The sequence below is a fragment of the Branchiostoma lanceolatum genome, chromosome 15 (genome assembly GCF_035083965.1).
Source record: "Branchiostoma lanceolatum isolate klBraLanc5 chromosome 15, klBraLanc5.hap2, whole genome shotgun sequence".
NCBI classification, from domain to species: Eukaryota; Metazoa; Chordata; class Leptocardii; order Amphioxiformes; family Branchiostomatidae; genus Branchiostoma; species Branchiostoma lanceolatum.
In genome coordinates this window covers 17,204,675-17,223,203 of record NC_089736.1, presented here as the reverse complement: position 1 = coordinate 17,223,203, position 18,529 = coordinate 17,204,675, and the positions used below count along the sequence as shown (strand labels likewise).

General features: G+C 40.5%; 2 protein-coding genes across 2 annotated transcripts; one reads left to right on the top strand and one right to left on the bottom strand.

Annotated features, from left to right (window-relative positions):
• Positions 1 to 103: 103 nt before the first annotated feature.
• LOC136449340 (uncharacterized protein C7orf57 homolog) lies at positions 104 to 8,287 on the bottom strand. Its single transcript, XM_066449356.1, has 9 exons — positions 8,065 to 8,287; positions 5,768 to 5,860; positions 4,514 to 4,705; positions 3,753 to 3,858; positions 3,128 to 3,326; positions 2,393 to 2,493; positions 2,150 to 2,266; positions 1,546 to 1,713; positions 104 to 851 (listed from the first exon to the last, which is right to left on the bottom strand). Exons 2-9 carry the CDS (start codon positions 5,799 to 5,801, stop codon positions 797 to 799), a joined length of 972 nt encoding a protein of 323 aa, XP_066305453.1. The 5' UTR covers positions 5,802 to 5,860; positions 8,065 to 8,287; the 3' UTR covers positions 104 to 796.
• Positions 8,288 to 10,886: 2,599 nt separating this feature from the next.
• LOC136449339 (Krueppel-like factor 6) lies at positions 10,887 to 18,192 on the top strand. The gene is made up of 3 exons (XM_066449355.1): positions 10,887 to 11,171; positions 14,602 to 15,127; positions 15,882 to 18,192. Exons 1-3 carry the CDS (start codon positions 11,070 to 11,072, stop codon positions 16,055 to 16,057), a joined length of 804 nt encoding a protein of 267 aa, XP_066305452.1. The 5' UTR covers positions 10,887 to 11,069; the 3' UTR covers positions 16,058 to 18,192.
• The last annotated feature ends 337 nt before the right edge of the window (positions 18,193 to 18,529 follow it).

The following is an 18,529-nucleotide window of genomic DNA, read 5'->3' as shown; positions in this document are numbered from 1 at the left end:
AGAACATTATTTACCAGGAATAGCCTGGTAAAGATCCCATACTGAGGTACGTGTAGCGAACACTTTGTATATAAAACACACTCATAACAAACGAAAGGACCTCTTCTTTGAAAGACATGAAATTTAATGACGAATGCAAGACTTCGCCCAATATGGAGCACAGTATATGGAGGAATATTCACAAAGCACAAAAATATATTTAAGAATTGTTATATCTTGTATGACATAATGGAAGACAATGGGAATATACAAAACAAAAAGTAACGTTTAAAACCTCCTTAATCAAACCAGTAGCTTCTCCATTGCCCCATACAGCAGACTATTTACATTGTACATTTTATGCAACATTGAAAAGGAGCAAGGCGGGGAGAATGTGCACAGTTTGATCCAGTGTTTAACATGAAATTGCACTTACGGTCATCAACATGTTACCCCTACTGCACTGAGTTTGATAGTGCCATATATACATCAGTACATGCAAAAAATCGCTTTTTAAAGCAGACTCAATTTTCATGATTATGAAAATTCATATCACAATCAAACACTTCCTGTACCAGTAGTAGAAAATGTTACAAGTTACAACTCTTTTCATAAAGCACAATCTGAACAGAAGTCACAACATATTCAAAACATCCGGTTTCTTTTCACATCAGTGACAATCTATACATGATAATTGAAAAATATTTATATGAAAATGCATGACATCATTTCAGGATGGCCTGGCCATGTCTGTTTCTCAGATGAACACTTTGACTTTGAGGTTGTGTACTGATCTGTTGTCTGTGATGACGTTGCATCACACGTGGACAGGCTCTCTGCGCGTGCTGACTTTAGGCCCCACTTTTTCGAACCTGTAGCAACACAAGGGTCTGTTAGTAACTTGCATATGATTGAATTTTAATATCTAAGATACACAAGACTTAGTTTCAAGCTACACATAGACAGATGACTCAGCAACCATGAAATTTTTTACATTTTTGCATTATTGCAAGTGTACTGGGGGGGGGGAACTGTACGAAAACTTAAATTTTGGACCAAAAAGTAGCATTTTTTTAAAACCAAGCTGTTTATAACATGACTTATATGCTAGAAAAGCTTAGTACCTGTCTGTGAAAAATGAAGATGAGAAAATCTTTGTGATGATTTTTTTCACAATCTCTGATGACGCAAAGTCATTGAAAAAGTATGAAAAACGCTGCTATTTGGGTCATCAGGAAAGGAAACCTTGTTAAAGGTGCAAATACAACAAAAGGCTTTGCTGGCCAACCAACTTCCCCATGCTCCAAAATACTACTGTAACAATACAGTCATGTGCTTTTCAGGAAATTCACAAAATCTCTGCTCAGCTATAATGATCACCAAGCAATGTGGAGCAGTAGTGAGGGTGTTAACCACACACTCCCGGCATGTTACTGTGCCCTAACCCAAAACCTGGTCAGATTCGACCTCCAACCCGGAACCTTATACAGTTATAATCATCAACATCCACCTACAGACAATATGCCCATGCAGGTTAAACATTCTGTTGTTTCCAGCTGGACTTACTTGCTTAGTTTGAAGACTGGTTTCTCCCCAGAGCCGAGCGACCCTGCGGACCCCTTGTGTCCAGGCGCGTCCTTTCTCGTCGGCTTGTGCGGGTGTTTGTTACCGGAGATCTGTTGTTTACTGATCCTGTCCTGGTACTCCGTACCTTTCGGCAGTGGCTCCAGTTGTCTGTCAACATAAACAAGAAAACTTAACTCCTAACTTGTGGACCAGGACTCAATCCAGAGAAGTTGCCAAAATGTTGCCAAGTGGGAAAATTGTGATACAAGAACTTAACTTTCAAAGTTCTCCCTTTAAACATGCAAAAGCCGTGTGGAGACCATACTAGACAAAGAGCATCGCTAACATCTACAGCCAAGCACTGTAAATGTTAAAATGTTTGCAGTGGTTTTGTTTTTGCAGTTTTCGCGGTGACCTCTTACTGCCATAATGCATAACACTGCGAATTTCTGTTTTTATAATTCTGTTGTACTTCAGAATTGTTTCCCTCCTTTTCCCCTCCCAGCGCAAAAGAAAACCACCACGGAAGTAAAGGCATTAAATCTAACATTAACAGTTTTCAAGTATCAATGATGCAATCTGCATTGAATGTTTGTGAGCTTACCTGGCTCCGTGTGTGTGCCGCTCCTCCTGGTCATTCCTCTCACTGATCCAGTCTCTCTGATACCCCATGCTTAACAACTTCCCAAAGGCCACTGGTTCCTCCTTCCCTTGGTGAGGCCTGCGATGTTCAACATCAGACTATTAGACCATCATTGGCACATAGACATGATTTGTTTGTTTGTTTGATACTTGAACAGTTATGGTGTACACAAAAAGTTTGGAAAAAGTCATAATTAGTACTCACACGGGAGGAAATCTGGACTTAGGAGCAAAATGGTCTTTCAAAGCTGCTGGTTGTTTACGTCTCTCTTTCTTCAGGTCAACATTTGGTGGTGGCATTTTCTCCTGTGAATGATAAAAGGCTGCACTGTAAGGTATGATATGATATTCGTGCAAAAGTCCACAAGTTTATTACCTTAGCCAAGAAGGTTATGCAGAGGGTAGCGTTTGGATGTCTGGATGTAAAAGACCAGAATAACTAAAGAACGCCTGGATGGATTGTTTTGATATTTGGTATGTTGGTAGGTCTTATTGAGACCTGAAAACGTTTAGATTTTGGGCTTCTTACGGTACTACAGCAGAACTTCCTGTTTTGATAATTTATGTTCTAGTTATGATTGAAGTGACCACGGTTTGTAGGCAATTTACAAGATTGGGATGAAGATTGGCAAAATGGCGCAAATCTGCTCAAAAAGGCGAAAACGCCAAGCATCCTTTTATCGCTGCAAACCCCTTTACAATGATTCTTTAATCAATATACGTTGCTTTTTAATTCAGTGGCAACACTGCGATTTCCAATAATCACACATGATTTCCAATAAAGTTATCTTGTATCAAAACTGAGAATGTGACATCCCTGGCGCGACCATTTGGGCTTTATACGCAAATGCACCGCACGTACACAGATTTTCCGAGTCAGTCTCGTGAGATCCCGGCTTTAACACAACATAACGGAGAAGGCAAAAGCCAGTGGCTTTACCTTTACATTGTGTCTTCTCTGTGGTCTCTTGATCTCTGGGAGTCTGATACGTTTGTCGGTAGGATCTGTGTCGTCACGCTGCCACACCGTTTTATTGTCTGTGGAGAACGGCGCCTTCTTTCTGCCCTCCTGCTGTCGCTGTGGACTCGGTGTGAACTCCTCGTGTACCATGTACTCGGGCAGCGCAAATGTGTGGGGCCTGGAACAGCGATATGAAATACACAAACGTGCATTTAGAGGGATGGAAAAATATCTTCAAGAATTTCCAGTTGATCTAGTGAGAGCAGGTTTTTGAGATAAAGGGAAAAAAAGTGAGATGCATGAAATAAATAAATAGATAGATAGGTCGGTACCATATATAGCTCAGTGAGTTAGTTTCCTACAAAGTTGTGTTTAAAGCAGGGCTGTCTCCTGTGGATTTGTTTCTGTCACACCCATTGTGTGGGAGCCCATGCTGTTGATTTTCATTGTTAAATCTGTCATTTTAAGCTTACAAAAATGCATTAGTTCATGAGTTTAATGAAGTTCAGATTTTTTTGGGTTGACGGTATGAAATTTTTGTCAATCCCAACAAGCAAGTTTCTGTCCCGGGATGGATGGAAGGACGAGTCCTGGAAACACTTACAGAGGTTCGTCTTCTTCCTGGGGCATGTCATGGTCGAACCAGTCCACTCTAGGATAGGGTACCGGACCCTTGGTACGATCCGGGGGACTTCTGTAGCGCAGAAGGTCTGGAGAAATAAAAAAACATTTTAATAAGAGCTTAGCTACAGATGATGTGTTACTTATTGCATCTGGCGTTAATTACGTCATTTTTTGTGCGTGAGAAAATCCAATTTTCAGGGGTGCCAAAGTATTCATACGCATTTTACGGAATTCATACGAGTTTTACGGAATACATATGATCCATTGCGAGAAACATATGAATTTTATGGAATTCATTCGATCCATTATGCAGAATACATACGATCCTTACTATTTGTTGGGTCATATGACATGACTGCCAAATCCAAGATGGCGGACTCGGGATAACCAGTTCTTCGTACGATATCTTGGCTTTTAATGGCGTTATCCCATCCGGCTAAACTCTACAAATCTCAACTAGGAGGACCAGACAAAGCTAGATTCGGTGCTAGTGCGATGCCAACAAATTAGGAAGGATCGTATGTATTCCAAGTAATGGATCGTATGTATTCCGTAAAACTCGTATGTTTCTGCATAATGGATTGTATGTATTCTGTAATGTTTCTCGTAATGGATTGTATGTATTCCGTAAAATTCGTATGAATTCTTTGGCACCCCTGATTTTTGTTGCTTAAAGTCCTTGCAACGTATGCAGATCCAGTGTGCTGCCTGTAGAGCAGAAAGGGAAGCATTGCTACTGACCCTGTCTGCCGCCTTGTTTAGCCAGCTTGATGTATTTTGTGTCGGTGTCACGAATCCACTTCCTCTTGGCCGCGGGGTCGATGTCCAGCGGGTCAGCCGGCATCTGACTCAGGCCAGGGATCTGCGAGGCCGGCGGAACAGACACCTGTGCGGAGTCCTTCTTACTCTTGAGTGGAGCGTGGTAAAACCAGTCTGTAGGACAGATCAAAGTTACAAGCTGTCAGATGTCAATAAGGTCAAAGCATGAAATTAAATCTTCTAAAGAACTTCAAAAATCCACACTCTTTTCTGTTAATTGCTCTTCATGCAAAAGCTAAAATTTAGATTTTGATGTCAACAGCTCATACAAAGTTAATGAGCACCATGCAGTGTAGTATCCATTCACTAGGGGGCATTGCAAACTTTTCTTGAATCTCTGTTTTCATCAATGTTACACCAGGAAGAACTTAAAGTGTGTAGAGCTCATTTCTGTCTCAGCAAAACACATTTTTACATACGTAATATGTAAGATCTACCCACAACTTATAAAGGAAGTGTAGGAAAACCCTTCAAAAGTTCTTGGCAGTAGGTATGAACCATCGGATCATTGCATGGATCACTGCAGAAATTGTCTTGGCTGACCATTGGTTAAGAATGAATTAAGTGGCAATTCCATGAACAAAACTTTAAATTCAAGCCAATCTTCCAGTATACATGTAACTTTTTCAAACAGTTTTTCCTCCCATATTTTTTCTTGCAAGTCCTTTGGAGTTTGGGATAAAATTTTCACATTGCAATATGAAACACACACCCCACCCACATTACACTCACTCACTGTCTATTCTGAGGACATACTGGTTTGATGAATGACATCCTCTGGGCAAAAATAATGAGAGCGTGCAAAGAAAAAAGTTGGGCAAAAAAAGTTGCCTTAAAGTATGAAATTTAAGTGGTCAAGAAGGTTGAACAAATGACATAAAACAGAGAACATGATATAACAAACAATGAAGTCTTTACTTGTGTTCTGTCACATCTTCCTCGTTGACAGTGGTAACATTAGCAGTGTTGTTTCCAACTTTTTTTGTGCAATTTACGGGATATATTTGCTCATTTTCCATCTTATTTCGAATGATTTACAGTATGGCCATAATTTTTTCTTCTGGAAATGGATGAAAATTCATGCGTGTGCTGATGTCATCTATAATCAATTTAGTGTGTCCAAGTGTAAAGAAAAATGTCAAAGAAACCATTTAAACTTGACTTTTCAGTCCTTACCTTCATCTCCTGGTCTTCTCTTTGTTAAGGACATGTCTTTGCCTCTGGATGCGGAGACGTTGTAGAATTGATGACCTTGAAAGCAGCAACAACCTGTAAGGTGTTATAAGGAGAGACAAGAATGAACGTACAGTTCTGTGGCTGTACTGACGAGGCGTGGATGTCTGGTTGTGGAACTGTTTAGTTGTTCCCTATTATGAGTCCATGGGCCGGGGCCCAAATTTCAAATATCAGCACCATCTAAGGTGGCAAATTCTCCTTCTGATTTGTGAATAGCAGAAGCCTAGAAGGTGTGTGGTACTAGTATATATTTTGATGCGATAGCCATTATGGTATGATAGCTTTATACCTGTGATCAGCCTTCACACATATCCTCTAACGTTAAATGACCCAGCCGTTTTGTGCTTTAAACAAGGGGGAGGGGCATACACGAAATAATCATGCAAGAGATGACTGGTAAAAAGATTGCGACACCAATGCACATGTTGGAAAACAGATTCAGAGAAATGAAAGGAGATCTGGAAGCATAGATGGTGGATAAAAAATATTACTACGGTTCGAGGCTACCACCATTTTCCATCGGCAGTACAACAGGTGTCTTTGTACCCAAAAAGAACCCCTACAAACTCTACAAGAAATTAAGAAGAAGAAAACAACAGTGGTGTTTACTGATGGCTCCTCTCTGGGCAACCCTGGGCCCACAGGCAGTGCGGCAATCATTTACAAACATTGGGGTACTACAGAACCATACGCAGTTAGAAAACCAGTGGCAGCGAAGTCCAACAATTACGAAGGGGAACTACAAGGAATCCATCTGGCACTGTGTACACTAGAAAAGAGGCAATGCAGCAAGAGAATTCTCATACTCTGTGACTGCAAGGCAGCCATTGAGAATCTCACCACACTACAACAGGTAGAAGCATACAACGAACTAGTCATCGCTACAAGACAGAAACTGGTAGAGATGAAGCAGAGAGGGTATAGTATCCAGATCCTTTGGTGTCCCGGCCACATGGGGGTGGAGAGTAATGAACTAGCAGACAAACAGGCTAAACTGGCAGCAGAAGAAGCCAAAACGTTGCAGGGAAATACCGCCTGGACTAAGCGATAAGCTCTCAAACACATCAAACAACATGCAGAGGAAAGATGGTTGTTACAAACCACTAGCAGACACATGCAAAAGACAAACGCACAAATGAAGAAAAAGCGCAAAACACGGGGGAAGAGGAAAACTCAAATCGCCATAAACCAGCTACTAAGCAGCCACACCAAGTTGAATGCATACAAAAATTGGATCGATCCCAATATCTCTCCGGACTGCCCTTCCTGTGGTGAGAGAGAAAGCACAGATCACTATCACTACAGATGTACCAGATCTGAGAGGGCAAGGCAGCAACTCCTGAAAGAAATAGACAGCATCTATGAAGTATGCAACATACAGGAGGGAGATAGAACTGCTGACCTAGTTACCTTAGCAGGAATGAGGGAGGACCTAGGAGAAAAAACTAACGAAAGGTTCTACATGGCCTTCTCTAAATATGTCGAAGATACAGGAAGATTTGACAAAGAGAACTGAGACGGCATCCTAAATACGCATGTACCAGAGATCTGATGCACCAGAGAGACCCTACTCAAGAAAGCACCCTGACATGAACGCACCAAGTGACAATGTCTAGCGGAAAAATAGACAAAAAAACGATGACAACAACAACAACAAAAATAAAACATCAGTATTTCTCTATGAAATTTACAGGCTAGTAGAACCTGCTTAACGATCACAAAACAGTTATTCATGTTTAATGTCATGATTCAAGAAAAAGTTATGATCTGATTTTTCTATTTAGTCATCTGGGTGTTTGTGGAAAACCCAGGCAACAAGCAACAACAGCTGGAGGAGGTACGGAGTACCCGGGACTGTATTCTACACAACGCTTTGATCAGACAAATGGCCTATCATCGGCTAAACCTACCTGTTCTTTAAGTAATGATTAAATTAAACGACAGGTAGGTTATCGTCACTAAGTAAAACAATGTTGCAAAATCATATCAACAGGATATTTGAAAATTTATATCCTGTTGCATTGGAAAAAGTTTCGCCGCCAACAACGACACCTAACTCTAACCAAGGAGGATATATATAACTCACCTCTAACTCTACGTCTTACCCTAACCCTAACAATAGAAACTTAACTAATGTTAGAGTGATTTGTGGGAACTTTATAACGTTAGACTGTTGGCGAAACATCTTGGCGTAAATTATGTCCGATACCATATGATCATGAAACCATCCAACCAACCTTCACTCGACTGCGCAGATTTCCCTGCAGTTCGTCTCGACAGCGGCTACAAGTCTGCAATTCTACTGGAACTTGTGGAGGAATAGTTCAACTTTAGAAGTCAAAATCCTCCGTAATACTGTCGTACGTTGTGTCTGCACTGGATAGAAAAATTCACATCGAACCGATAAACAACCCTCCCGCAACAAGTGGGTAGTTACACCGTCTCCATGGCAACGACTTGTTTTCGACCGTTTTGCGGGAAAGACTGTTTTACGACACCTGTCCGTCCGTACGATTTTACGACATTTTTTCTCAGCAAGTCGAAGATGCAGCCAAAGGCTTCTGGGTTGTGGCTACTGTCAGGATGATCCTGTCAGCAGTAGAAATTTTTGCACTGCAGACAGGATGATCCTGTCAGTAGCGGAAAAAATCTGCACTGCTGTCAGGATCATCCTGTCTGCAGTGCAAAAATTTCTACTGCTGACAGGATCATCCTGTCTGCAGTGCAAAAATTTCTACTGCTGACAGGATCATCCTGACAGCAGTGCAGATTTTTCCACTGCTGACAGGATTTTTCCTGTCAGCAGTGCAAATTTTTCTACTTCTGACAGGATCATTTTGAACATCTAAATTTCCTGATAAAAAGCAATTGTTTGCCTGCTATTCCTCAATATGTTAGAAACGTACAACTTCAAATGACTCATACTACTTAGATCAAAATCACACGTGTCTGTGAATTCATGGGATTTATTGAACGTGGCAAAGATTCAGTAATCAATATACCCAGTGGGAGGGGGGTGCGTACTTTGTTAAGTCCGTTTCTCAAGACTCTGTTTAAGCGACTCAGTTTTCAGCATACAAAGTGTGTCCGAGTTGTGACAACGAACGGCTGTAAGTGTTACTTGCACGTCAAGGCAATAGGTACAAATACGCGTCACTCATCGCTAAGTTCAGCGCAAAATCTAGGGTTGGAGTTATCTGGACATGTTCTCGATGTGACGTTCGAACGCGTACGCGTTATACGTTAACGCATGTTGAAATTTGGCGGTAAACAGGACATTAGAGACAAACCCCCACTACAATCGCCCTTAATGATCCTTAATACGTCCCACGCTTCGATTTACGCCCAGATGAACACAGTTGAAATTGTAAAACATCCAGTAAAGCAATATCCGTTGGTACAATAACATATGCCAACAATTCTTTGAAAAAAAAGGAAAATCCTGTCAGCAGTGGAAAAATCTGCACTACTGACAGGATCATCCTGTCAGCAGTAGAAAAAATTGCACTGCTGTCAGGATCATCCTGAAATAATGCCAAAGCGGGAATCTCACTGAATTCTCAATGATATTTGCTATGTGGGCAGGTCTTGATGAGATAAAAAATGATTAGATTTTGCCCCCTCCCCAAGCGGCTTGTAACGATACTGCAGGGGAATGGGGGGTGTAGGGCGTGATCTGAAGGTTGTACGGTCACCAGTTTGCAGTCGTACATACGTACATAGCTTTTTGGCTGACAAAGTGTAAAAACCCAATGGGGCGAGTAGTCCGCTCCCGGGATTAGAACCCCCGCCTATCCCGATCCGCACGGCTTGGGAATAGTTAGTGGAGGTTGATCCCCACTGTTACAAAAGTAGTGACAAAGGCTTGGGCCTCCAAGCTCACTTCCCGCGTACCAAAAATCATCTGATCACAATAAATCCATAGATTAGTAAGCTATTTAATGATATGCTGTTATTGCTGGCCAAAGTATGCAGGCAGCAGAACAACTTCAATCTTTTATTATATGCATGTGGTACAACGTCTTCGCTCCCAACTTGTGCAGTTTCTTTCCCACCGGACTCGTTGCCAGATTTGCACGTAAAACAACACATGAAAATCTAAAAAGCCAAAGAAATTTGATTTCGGTATTAAACGTTGTTCATATTGACACACACACAGTTACACCTTGGTTACACATAATCTTCTAGGTGAAAATACTAAATAAGATTTTCAAAGATATTTAATGTTAACTGAATTAAAATACAACACAATTGACAAAAGAACAACGGAGATATGAACATTAATGTTGAGTAGTGACTAGTGTAGTGCATAGTTTCCTTTACGACCAGGTACTGAGGTAGGATGTTCAAAAGCCTCAACATCATTGAACATGCATGCGATGTAGGATACGCCCACGTTACTTTTAAAAGTACTGTATTGTATTGTGTTCTTGTATCGCAATGTATGCGTTGGTGTCGTGTCTTCGATGGTCGTGTGAAAAGTTAACGTTGGCAATTCAGAACCTTCGGCCCTACGATCCCTTTTGGTGCACTCCAAAACATACCTATAGGGCCAAGAAACGCAGACGAACCCACTGACAAAGGGGGTGTTCAAATTGAAGAAGATTATTGTAACAAAACGTCGGCAAATCTGATTATCAAACCTTTTTTTTCCTTTCCTTATACTGCAAAATATCAGTAACGCAGCACGGCACACTTGCACCTTTTAGTCAAACATTTAGCGAAACGATCCATGCTTCAGTACTCATAATAGTCCTTCTCACGCATATGTCTTTTGCTTCGGCCGTTCCCACGATTTTACTCCTGCAGACTGCCTGAGCCGCGGCGCGCGAGGCAGCTTTATATAGCGTACTAAAAATAGCAACACAAGTTATCACCATATTAGGAAAATCTTTACGTCACTGATCACCAATCACATGATCCGTCCTATTCACCGGTTAGGGCTACCCTGGCGAGGATCCCCATCGATTTCAGAACAACTTCACTGATTGGCTGCAATGGCTTGGCGGCAATTCGATCATAGTTGTGCGGCTTCCCATTGGTCAAGGAATGTACACAAACATGCAGATGTCATTTCTTCAGAATTCTGGTGGGAACCTGTACTCTCCTTGTAACAGACTGTCAAAATACTGGAAATTTTGGATGAATTATCTCGCCACAGGAATCTTTGCTTTCGAGAACTCACCGAATCCGCCCAAATATAAGTCGGAGTAAGTTGAAGAAGTGTTTCTCCGCCGCCAACATGGATCTGTTACCGAGTGGAGATATCTTCAGCGAGTTGCAGATGATCCACGATACGGGCTACTTCTCCTGCCAGCCTTCCTTGGAAGACACTTGGCAACAGGTACGAGTAAAGCCATACGTGTCTCATGTGCACGTTTTCTCAGAAACATGATTTGTAACGTTACTGTATCGTTTGTAATTTTATAGTTAACTTTGCACGGTTGCACTTGCTCAAAACAAAAAGTGCTGCCAACATGACTGGACAGAAAAAAATTATGCATGTAAGCTGCTCAAACTGTCGGCGCTAAAACTAGCTTGATTTATTTACAGGCTAGTATGCAATGTATCTATGCACAGAACCCTTTAGAGGAGACATTTTAAGGTGTTGATCAGAATGACATGATCGTTGTTGTAAGTACCGACATGTTTTACTGACTTATCCTAGTGTAAATACAGGATGTCAGATGACCTAACATGTTAGATCCACCACTAGTACTTCCACCACTACACCAAATAATTCAAATAATTGTAAGATTTTTTCCCCATAGTCAGTCTTTTGGTTTTGTTTTTACAAGATGGGAATCAGCTAGACACGTGTGATTACATATATACACAATTTCCCATTTTTGTGTGTGAGGTATCAAATTTTTGAATAACATCTGTCAAAGAAAATAACAGAGAAATGAGAACACTCCAAGACCAAATAAATAACCTAAGATACTGTGAAAAATGATAGCTTTAAGTATAAGTTGCCAGTAGAGAACATGATAGGTACACTGCAGCGCCACAGATCACATGACCTGTAACATGCTGTACATAATGTGGTTAGTATCAGTTCCTGCTGTCCTAGTTCAGTTTGAGAACTTCAGTGTGGGAAGCATTAAGCGCCAAATTATATGACTGCATTTCTATCACTTGTTTTGGTCCGTATGAAGCTCTGTGCGTGACAGGTGATTAATGTTTGTAAACAACCTCAGCTTTCAGACTAATGTCCTTGTTACATGTATATTGTTATATGTATGATAATTAATACAGCAGGTCTGGACCGTCTGGATATCACCGCAATATTCTATCATAGATGAAATGTCTGAGGTGAAGTGAGCTGGAAAAGTATTTCTCTAGATCTGAGGTCATAACAACAAAATGTCCTTGTGTCAAAAACCTGTCCTACTAACATCTGCTGATAGAATCTTTGCAAGTTTTTCTATAGCTAAATGCTATAGAATATAACAAACACCACAATTTTAGTATATGGCATTTATGAAGTGAAGTAAAAAGACATTCTTCATATACCTATGATAATATGCTGTACCTGTGGCTGTTTTGTCAACTTTAAACAGTTGGCCTGGGGCAAAATAGTTGTCATACCTGTGTACTGCCGCTTAGGCTAACACATATTTTTGTCAGGGACGCTTCAAATTTTCATCATCTGTTCTTAAAAGGACCATTAAGTTTCCCAGATCAAGACTTGTAGCTCTCCAACTTTTGTAACAGTTGCTTTTACCTATCAAGCACATATGTCAGATAGATTTCTGCTACATTTCACCGATCATTGTTGCAAAACTTAAGTGAAGAGTACAGTATGATACAGTAGAGTAGAATACAGTACAATACAGTACAGTGTAATACCTTTGGCTTTTAGTATAATACAGTACAGTACATGCACAGTACAGTGGAGTAAAGTGTAAGTACAGTACAGTTCAGTACAGTAGAGTACCTATGATGTTTGAGTAGAATATAGTACAGTACAGTGGAGTAGAGTACTGAGTCAGTACAGTCACAGTTGAATAGAATATTTAGCCTGCAGTAAGGAACTCTGGAATTCCAGTTTGGGTCACTCCTTATTAGATTTATGAGATTTTGAAACATGAATTGTTGAAGATAGAAGGACAATTGATACATGCACTGCTTCAACAGTGATTCACTCCATACCCTCACAGCTGACACAACAGGACTATGTAATGTACATAGTGACATGTACCAGTCATTGTATGTACCAGTGTAAGAATTTCTCTGGTTGCTATCGTACATGTTATTTCCTGTTCCCGTGAGTCACTCAGTATATTGAGAACGGGTGACTGTGTCTACAACACAGTAAGATAAAAGGCTGTATTGTACAAATGGCGTGGGCAGTGGGTAACTTGACTCACATTTTTGTTAACTGAGAGTAAAGTCTAGTCCTGTGTTAATCTTGTCTCACTTGTTGGCATTTGCCTCTGAAGAGAAATAGCTGATTATCATGATCACAAACGTTGGGAACTGCACATCCAGTCACGTGGGTTGTAGGACAGGGGATGTTTTGTTGCAAGGTAGAACACGGCATAGTTAGCATTCCTGTGACCTCATGCGTACAAAAGCATCTTATAGAATAGGTAGCCGATATGCGATAGCCATGAATAATTTGTGTTCTTGATCAATACTGATATAACGTTGGTTCACATAAACTAACGGGGTAATATAATCTCGGGATTTTTAAAACGGGGCATTTAGGGATATGTGTTAGATGAAACATCGGCAAAACTGCCAGAAATGTAAACTTGACTGACCAACGTATTCAAAACACTGACTGAAAAGCTTAGATAACCATACACTCATTACATAGTAATATTACATTCAAAGACGACGAGGTCAAAAACTCTCTGTCCCTTTTTGAAACAGCCTGAGGGTGTTGTGGGAGAATTACACTACACGGTTGTTCGCCGGTTTATAAGACAAATGTCACCTCCGTGCCCTGCTAAACACAATTATTTACAGGACAACTTATGAGAATCTCTCTTGCTAACCTGCAAATGGACTCGAAGTGTGACCAATCATCACAAACACCTCTTTGTTGCTGCAACCTATGGCACATGTATTTTACCGCCGCCATATTCATTACCCAGAATTCTGTTGTTCAGCAGATGACAAAGTTTTTGTGAGGAACACTTTTTTGTGTTATTTTTTTATGTGATAGTGATAGCAATATTTTCCTCAAAGTTTGCTCCTAACACAACCAGGAACACATGGACATAGTAGTATTACCATTGCTACGGCATCCAGCTAACGTCCCGATAAATAATGTACAAGTTGCCATGACGGTGGGGGTCGACTTTGAGTGACGTTCTATCGACTCAACAAACGGGTTGTTACCAAAGGCCTGATGTGTGCAGTACGGCTGTTTTGTCGTGTGCTTAGTTTTTTTTCAAACTCGTTCATATGACCTTAGCACTAGCTGCTGTATAAAAGCTAGTTAGTGGTAAGATATTAATGACGAATCTTCTCTCCCGAAAAAATGTTAGCACCTGTCCGAGAGCACCATCATTCTGCGTGCAATGGATGGTAGTTTCAAATTACAATATTATGGTATCAGAATGACTAGAGATGAAATATAACATATATATAGCATTAGTGCAAGGGTAATCCGTGATATTGACAAAATAACAGAAAAAAAGGATGGTTTATTGTCCAGCCAGATGGTATCGAAAAAATCCCGGTTTTACGTCAACCAACGTTAAACCAGGACTGGAATTTTTTTCAAGGTTGGTTTAATGAGTTTTATTTTGTGTCTGCAGACTTGCATGGAGATGGAACGATACCTACGGTCAGAGTCCAGCCTGAAGTCCGTGGAGTCATTTCTGGACGACAGTGACAACCCCTGGAATAAATTCCTCCTGACTAAAGAAGAAGGCCTGGGACTGTCCGCTGCTGACAACAAGGACGGCCATATGGACGATACCATGAGTCTTAGTTCAGCATCTAGTGCATCCTGGGATAGCTCAGGAGAACTCTCTCCAACAGGCAGCATCACCTCTGACCCCTTTAAACTTGAGGTCAAAGGTCAGGGAAAGGCATCCTGCACGACGCTAACTCCGCCATCATCGCCAGAACTTGAAAAGCGATTGTCGTCCCCGGGGGCGGTGTCGGTTAAACTCACAACGTCGCGAGGAAGAAGTATTAGTCAGTCTCGGATTTACGCCAAAAAAATTGAGCCTCCCCCGGCAGACAGTAAGAGGAGAGTTCACAAATGCCACTTCACAGGTTGTAGGAAAGTCTATACAAAAAGTTCTCATCTCAAGGCACACCAGAGAACGCACACAGGTTAGTTTGGTCCCAACTTTCCACAATCTTTTCATATAATTTTTACTATTTGTTCTTAGCAATACTGTAATTGTAAATTTTCGTGGTGATCTAATGTTTGCATTTTTCATGACATTGCATGATGCATCCCAAAACCAATTGTTTTGACTGCAAACTTAAAAACAATGCAAACACTTTCCCTACTGCAAAATTTAATTCAGCAAACTTCAAGACGTTCACAGTAATTTCTGTTCTATCTACTTAATTAAGTCAATCTGTGTTGCACAGAGATTACATGTGCATGTACTCCCTACTATGGGCTATTTCTTGCACCAAAGGTGTACTTACGGTATAAATTAGTAGGATTAGATTGTGGAAAAGGTTCCAGCTGCTGCAAAGTAGTTTATTGACCCATTCAATCTCCGGATGTCTGTTTCTTTTATATAGATTTCGACCACCGGGCAACCCTCTGCACTGTTTTCCTGCAAAAATCCAAGACCCTGAAAATTAAATTTGTGCGGCACAATTTTGTCTTATATCTTACTCTAGCCAGGACGGCAGACTGTTTCTAGGGCCTACTTGTCCTCAGAGAAATGTTACATCCCTCCTGAGGTAGACCCAGGAAACAGTCTGGCATCCAGGCTAATCTCATCCCAGACGTAGTCAGTTATCATTTGTGGTTGATTATCACATATCTAGACCAACCATAGTGAGTTATTGTTAGTGTTGGATGAAAGTGTTGTTTCTATAATTATGTGGTACTGTTTTGTTACAGGAGAGAAGCCCTACAAGTGCTCCTGGGAAGGATGTGAGTGGCGATTTGCACGCAGCGACGAGCTGACGCGTCACTACCGTAAACACACGGGGGCCAAACCGTTCAAATGTAACCACTGCGACAGGTGCTTCTCGCGGTCGGACCACCTGGCACTGCATATGAAACGACACCTGTGATCCATGTTGCCGTAGCCCCACAGCTGAGGCTGGGAGATTTCTTAGCTGAGTTTCTACACCCTGCATGATGCTGGAATCCTAGGAATGTATTTATATTATAGACAGGAGTACTGTGTACACAAGAGAGATAATGGTGTTGAACTGCTACTCAACCATCCTGAGGTATTAAGTCAGAATGTTGTTGGCTGTAAATCCTCAAGGTTTGTAAGGGACAGACCTGAAAACATTAGTACAGGAGGCAAATGGAAAGAAGAAAATTGCAGTGTTTCAAAGAAAACAGTTGGCACCAAACATTTAAAGCAAAAGTGATGAAAAAATCTGTGCAAGGTAAAGTCAGTCACAGGGAGCCTTGTTTAAAAGCTGGAATAAGATACAGACAACTGAAATACCAATCATGCCATCTGCAGATGAAACATACTGTATTATCTACATAACCTGCTACAGGTAGACTAAATTCATGAATTATTTTCTTGGAATTGTTTTTTTTTTAGACCTGATTGAATGACAGAACAACTGTGCATATCAAGTCAGTTGAATTGTATCAAACAGATGTCATATTTACAATGGTGCTGTACCATTGCCTAATGCAGGCCAATGGCATTTACAAGTTAAGTAGTAGTGTGTGAGCTGCATGTGTCTCCATCTGAGGTTGGTGCCAAGATATGTACACAATAAATGTTGGCTTCAGTTCTGCGAAGCAAGTTGATTGGTGAGGATTTTGTCAGCTCAAAAGGACCAAAGGCCCGTCTGATGTGTGACATTTGCAGTAAACTTTTTGACAAAAAATAAAACTTTTTGACAAAAAAATAAAACCTTGTAAGAAAAATGTAGTAGTAGCAGCTATGCTTTTGTTTAAGCACTGAAAAAAAGTTCTAACTGAGAGTAACAAAGTGGCAGCTTTGATTTTAACACATTATAAGAAACATGTATTTATATTATAAGATTACTTATCTAAAATTTGAAGTACAAAATCTTCACTATTGCGTATGTATGTAAGTCCTGAATTTATATTTTTGTATTGTTTTCTATGTTTAAGTGTACATGTTTTATTGTAGCTGTTTGCAGCAGACATACTTGAATGTCACTGTGTATGTAGAGAATTTTTTACAGTGAAGCAGCCATTGAGGACCCTTACCTGAAAAACAACAACAGCAGCAGTATTTGTTAACTTACATGAATGTGTCAAGAGTCGCAAAATTCTACATGGTCAAACTTGTACAACCATTGGGAAAGACACAACAGGGGTTTCAGATTTTCTGGTATATATAGAGTAGTTTTTGCACCTTTTGTCCAATTGGGGTTTGCCCCAGTAGCACTGCCAAATTCCAACTGATCACAGGTTTCGACCATTGTATTTGCTTTTGATACTTTCCTAAATGAAGGACAATTTCTGAACCTAGGTAACAGATTCCAGGTTTTTTTGCAACCTGCATTGTTAGAGATTGATTTACACAGGAGACTTGTATTAGCTGTCAGCTGGTCACACTGATCCGATAGCCCGCCCGCCTCTGTGAAAATGTAAAAGTATAAAATAAAAATGCTCATTGCCATTCTCTCATTGGTTGAAATGTTAATTGTGATGGACAGTCAGGATCGGTCTACACTAATGCCTTTCTTCTGCTGATGTCACAAGTGACATTTGCATAATGTAGTAGAATTCCTGAAGTCCACCTTTTGTGTACTGGATTGTGAATATATGTTCAAGAACTGCTGAGAAATCAAGAAAGGTTCTCAGTTCTGCTCCTTGTTTATTTTAATTTTGAGCATTGATGCCAAATGTTCCCATTGGCAGCTACTGTGTGTTCAGTTATTGTCAAATGTACAATGTGCACTCATATTAATATTAATTGTACTCAACCGTTTCTAAAGAAGCCTAAATGTCGTGGTATTAAAGAAATTCCTGTATGTACAGCATTAAGAGAGGTTCTATGTACAATAATAGTTATTGTGAAATAATGAAGGAAATTTGTAAATTTTGATGGCCTTACTCTGCCATGCATTAGCTGACCCACCCTGATGTGCTGATGTTATAAAGCATGTTGTACCTGAGGCATGGTCAGGTCCTGACTGTGCACCAACTGGAGTACACATACTTCTGTCTTTTGAATATGACAATAAACATACAACACTTGGCATACCTGTCCAGACTCTGTCATTCACAATGTACCAACATGGTTCAGATTCTGTAATGTAAAGTGTTACTTGTAGACACAGTCCCTCATCACGTTAATTTACAAATAACACATTTTAACACAAGATGTGATGAAACTACAGATAACAAGTATGTAAATCCCATAGCAGAGATCTGCCTTGGAGCCATGTTCAGAGTTATCAGATACAAAATGTTCCAATGAAATTAGTGTTCGGGCCTAGCAAAAACAAATGATGTTTCCAGTTCAGGTCCCATAGAAATTAGGATTGAGGATTCTGTCTTTTTTTCCTCTCTAGATTTTGACCGAAGTAATCCAGTAA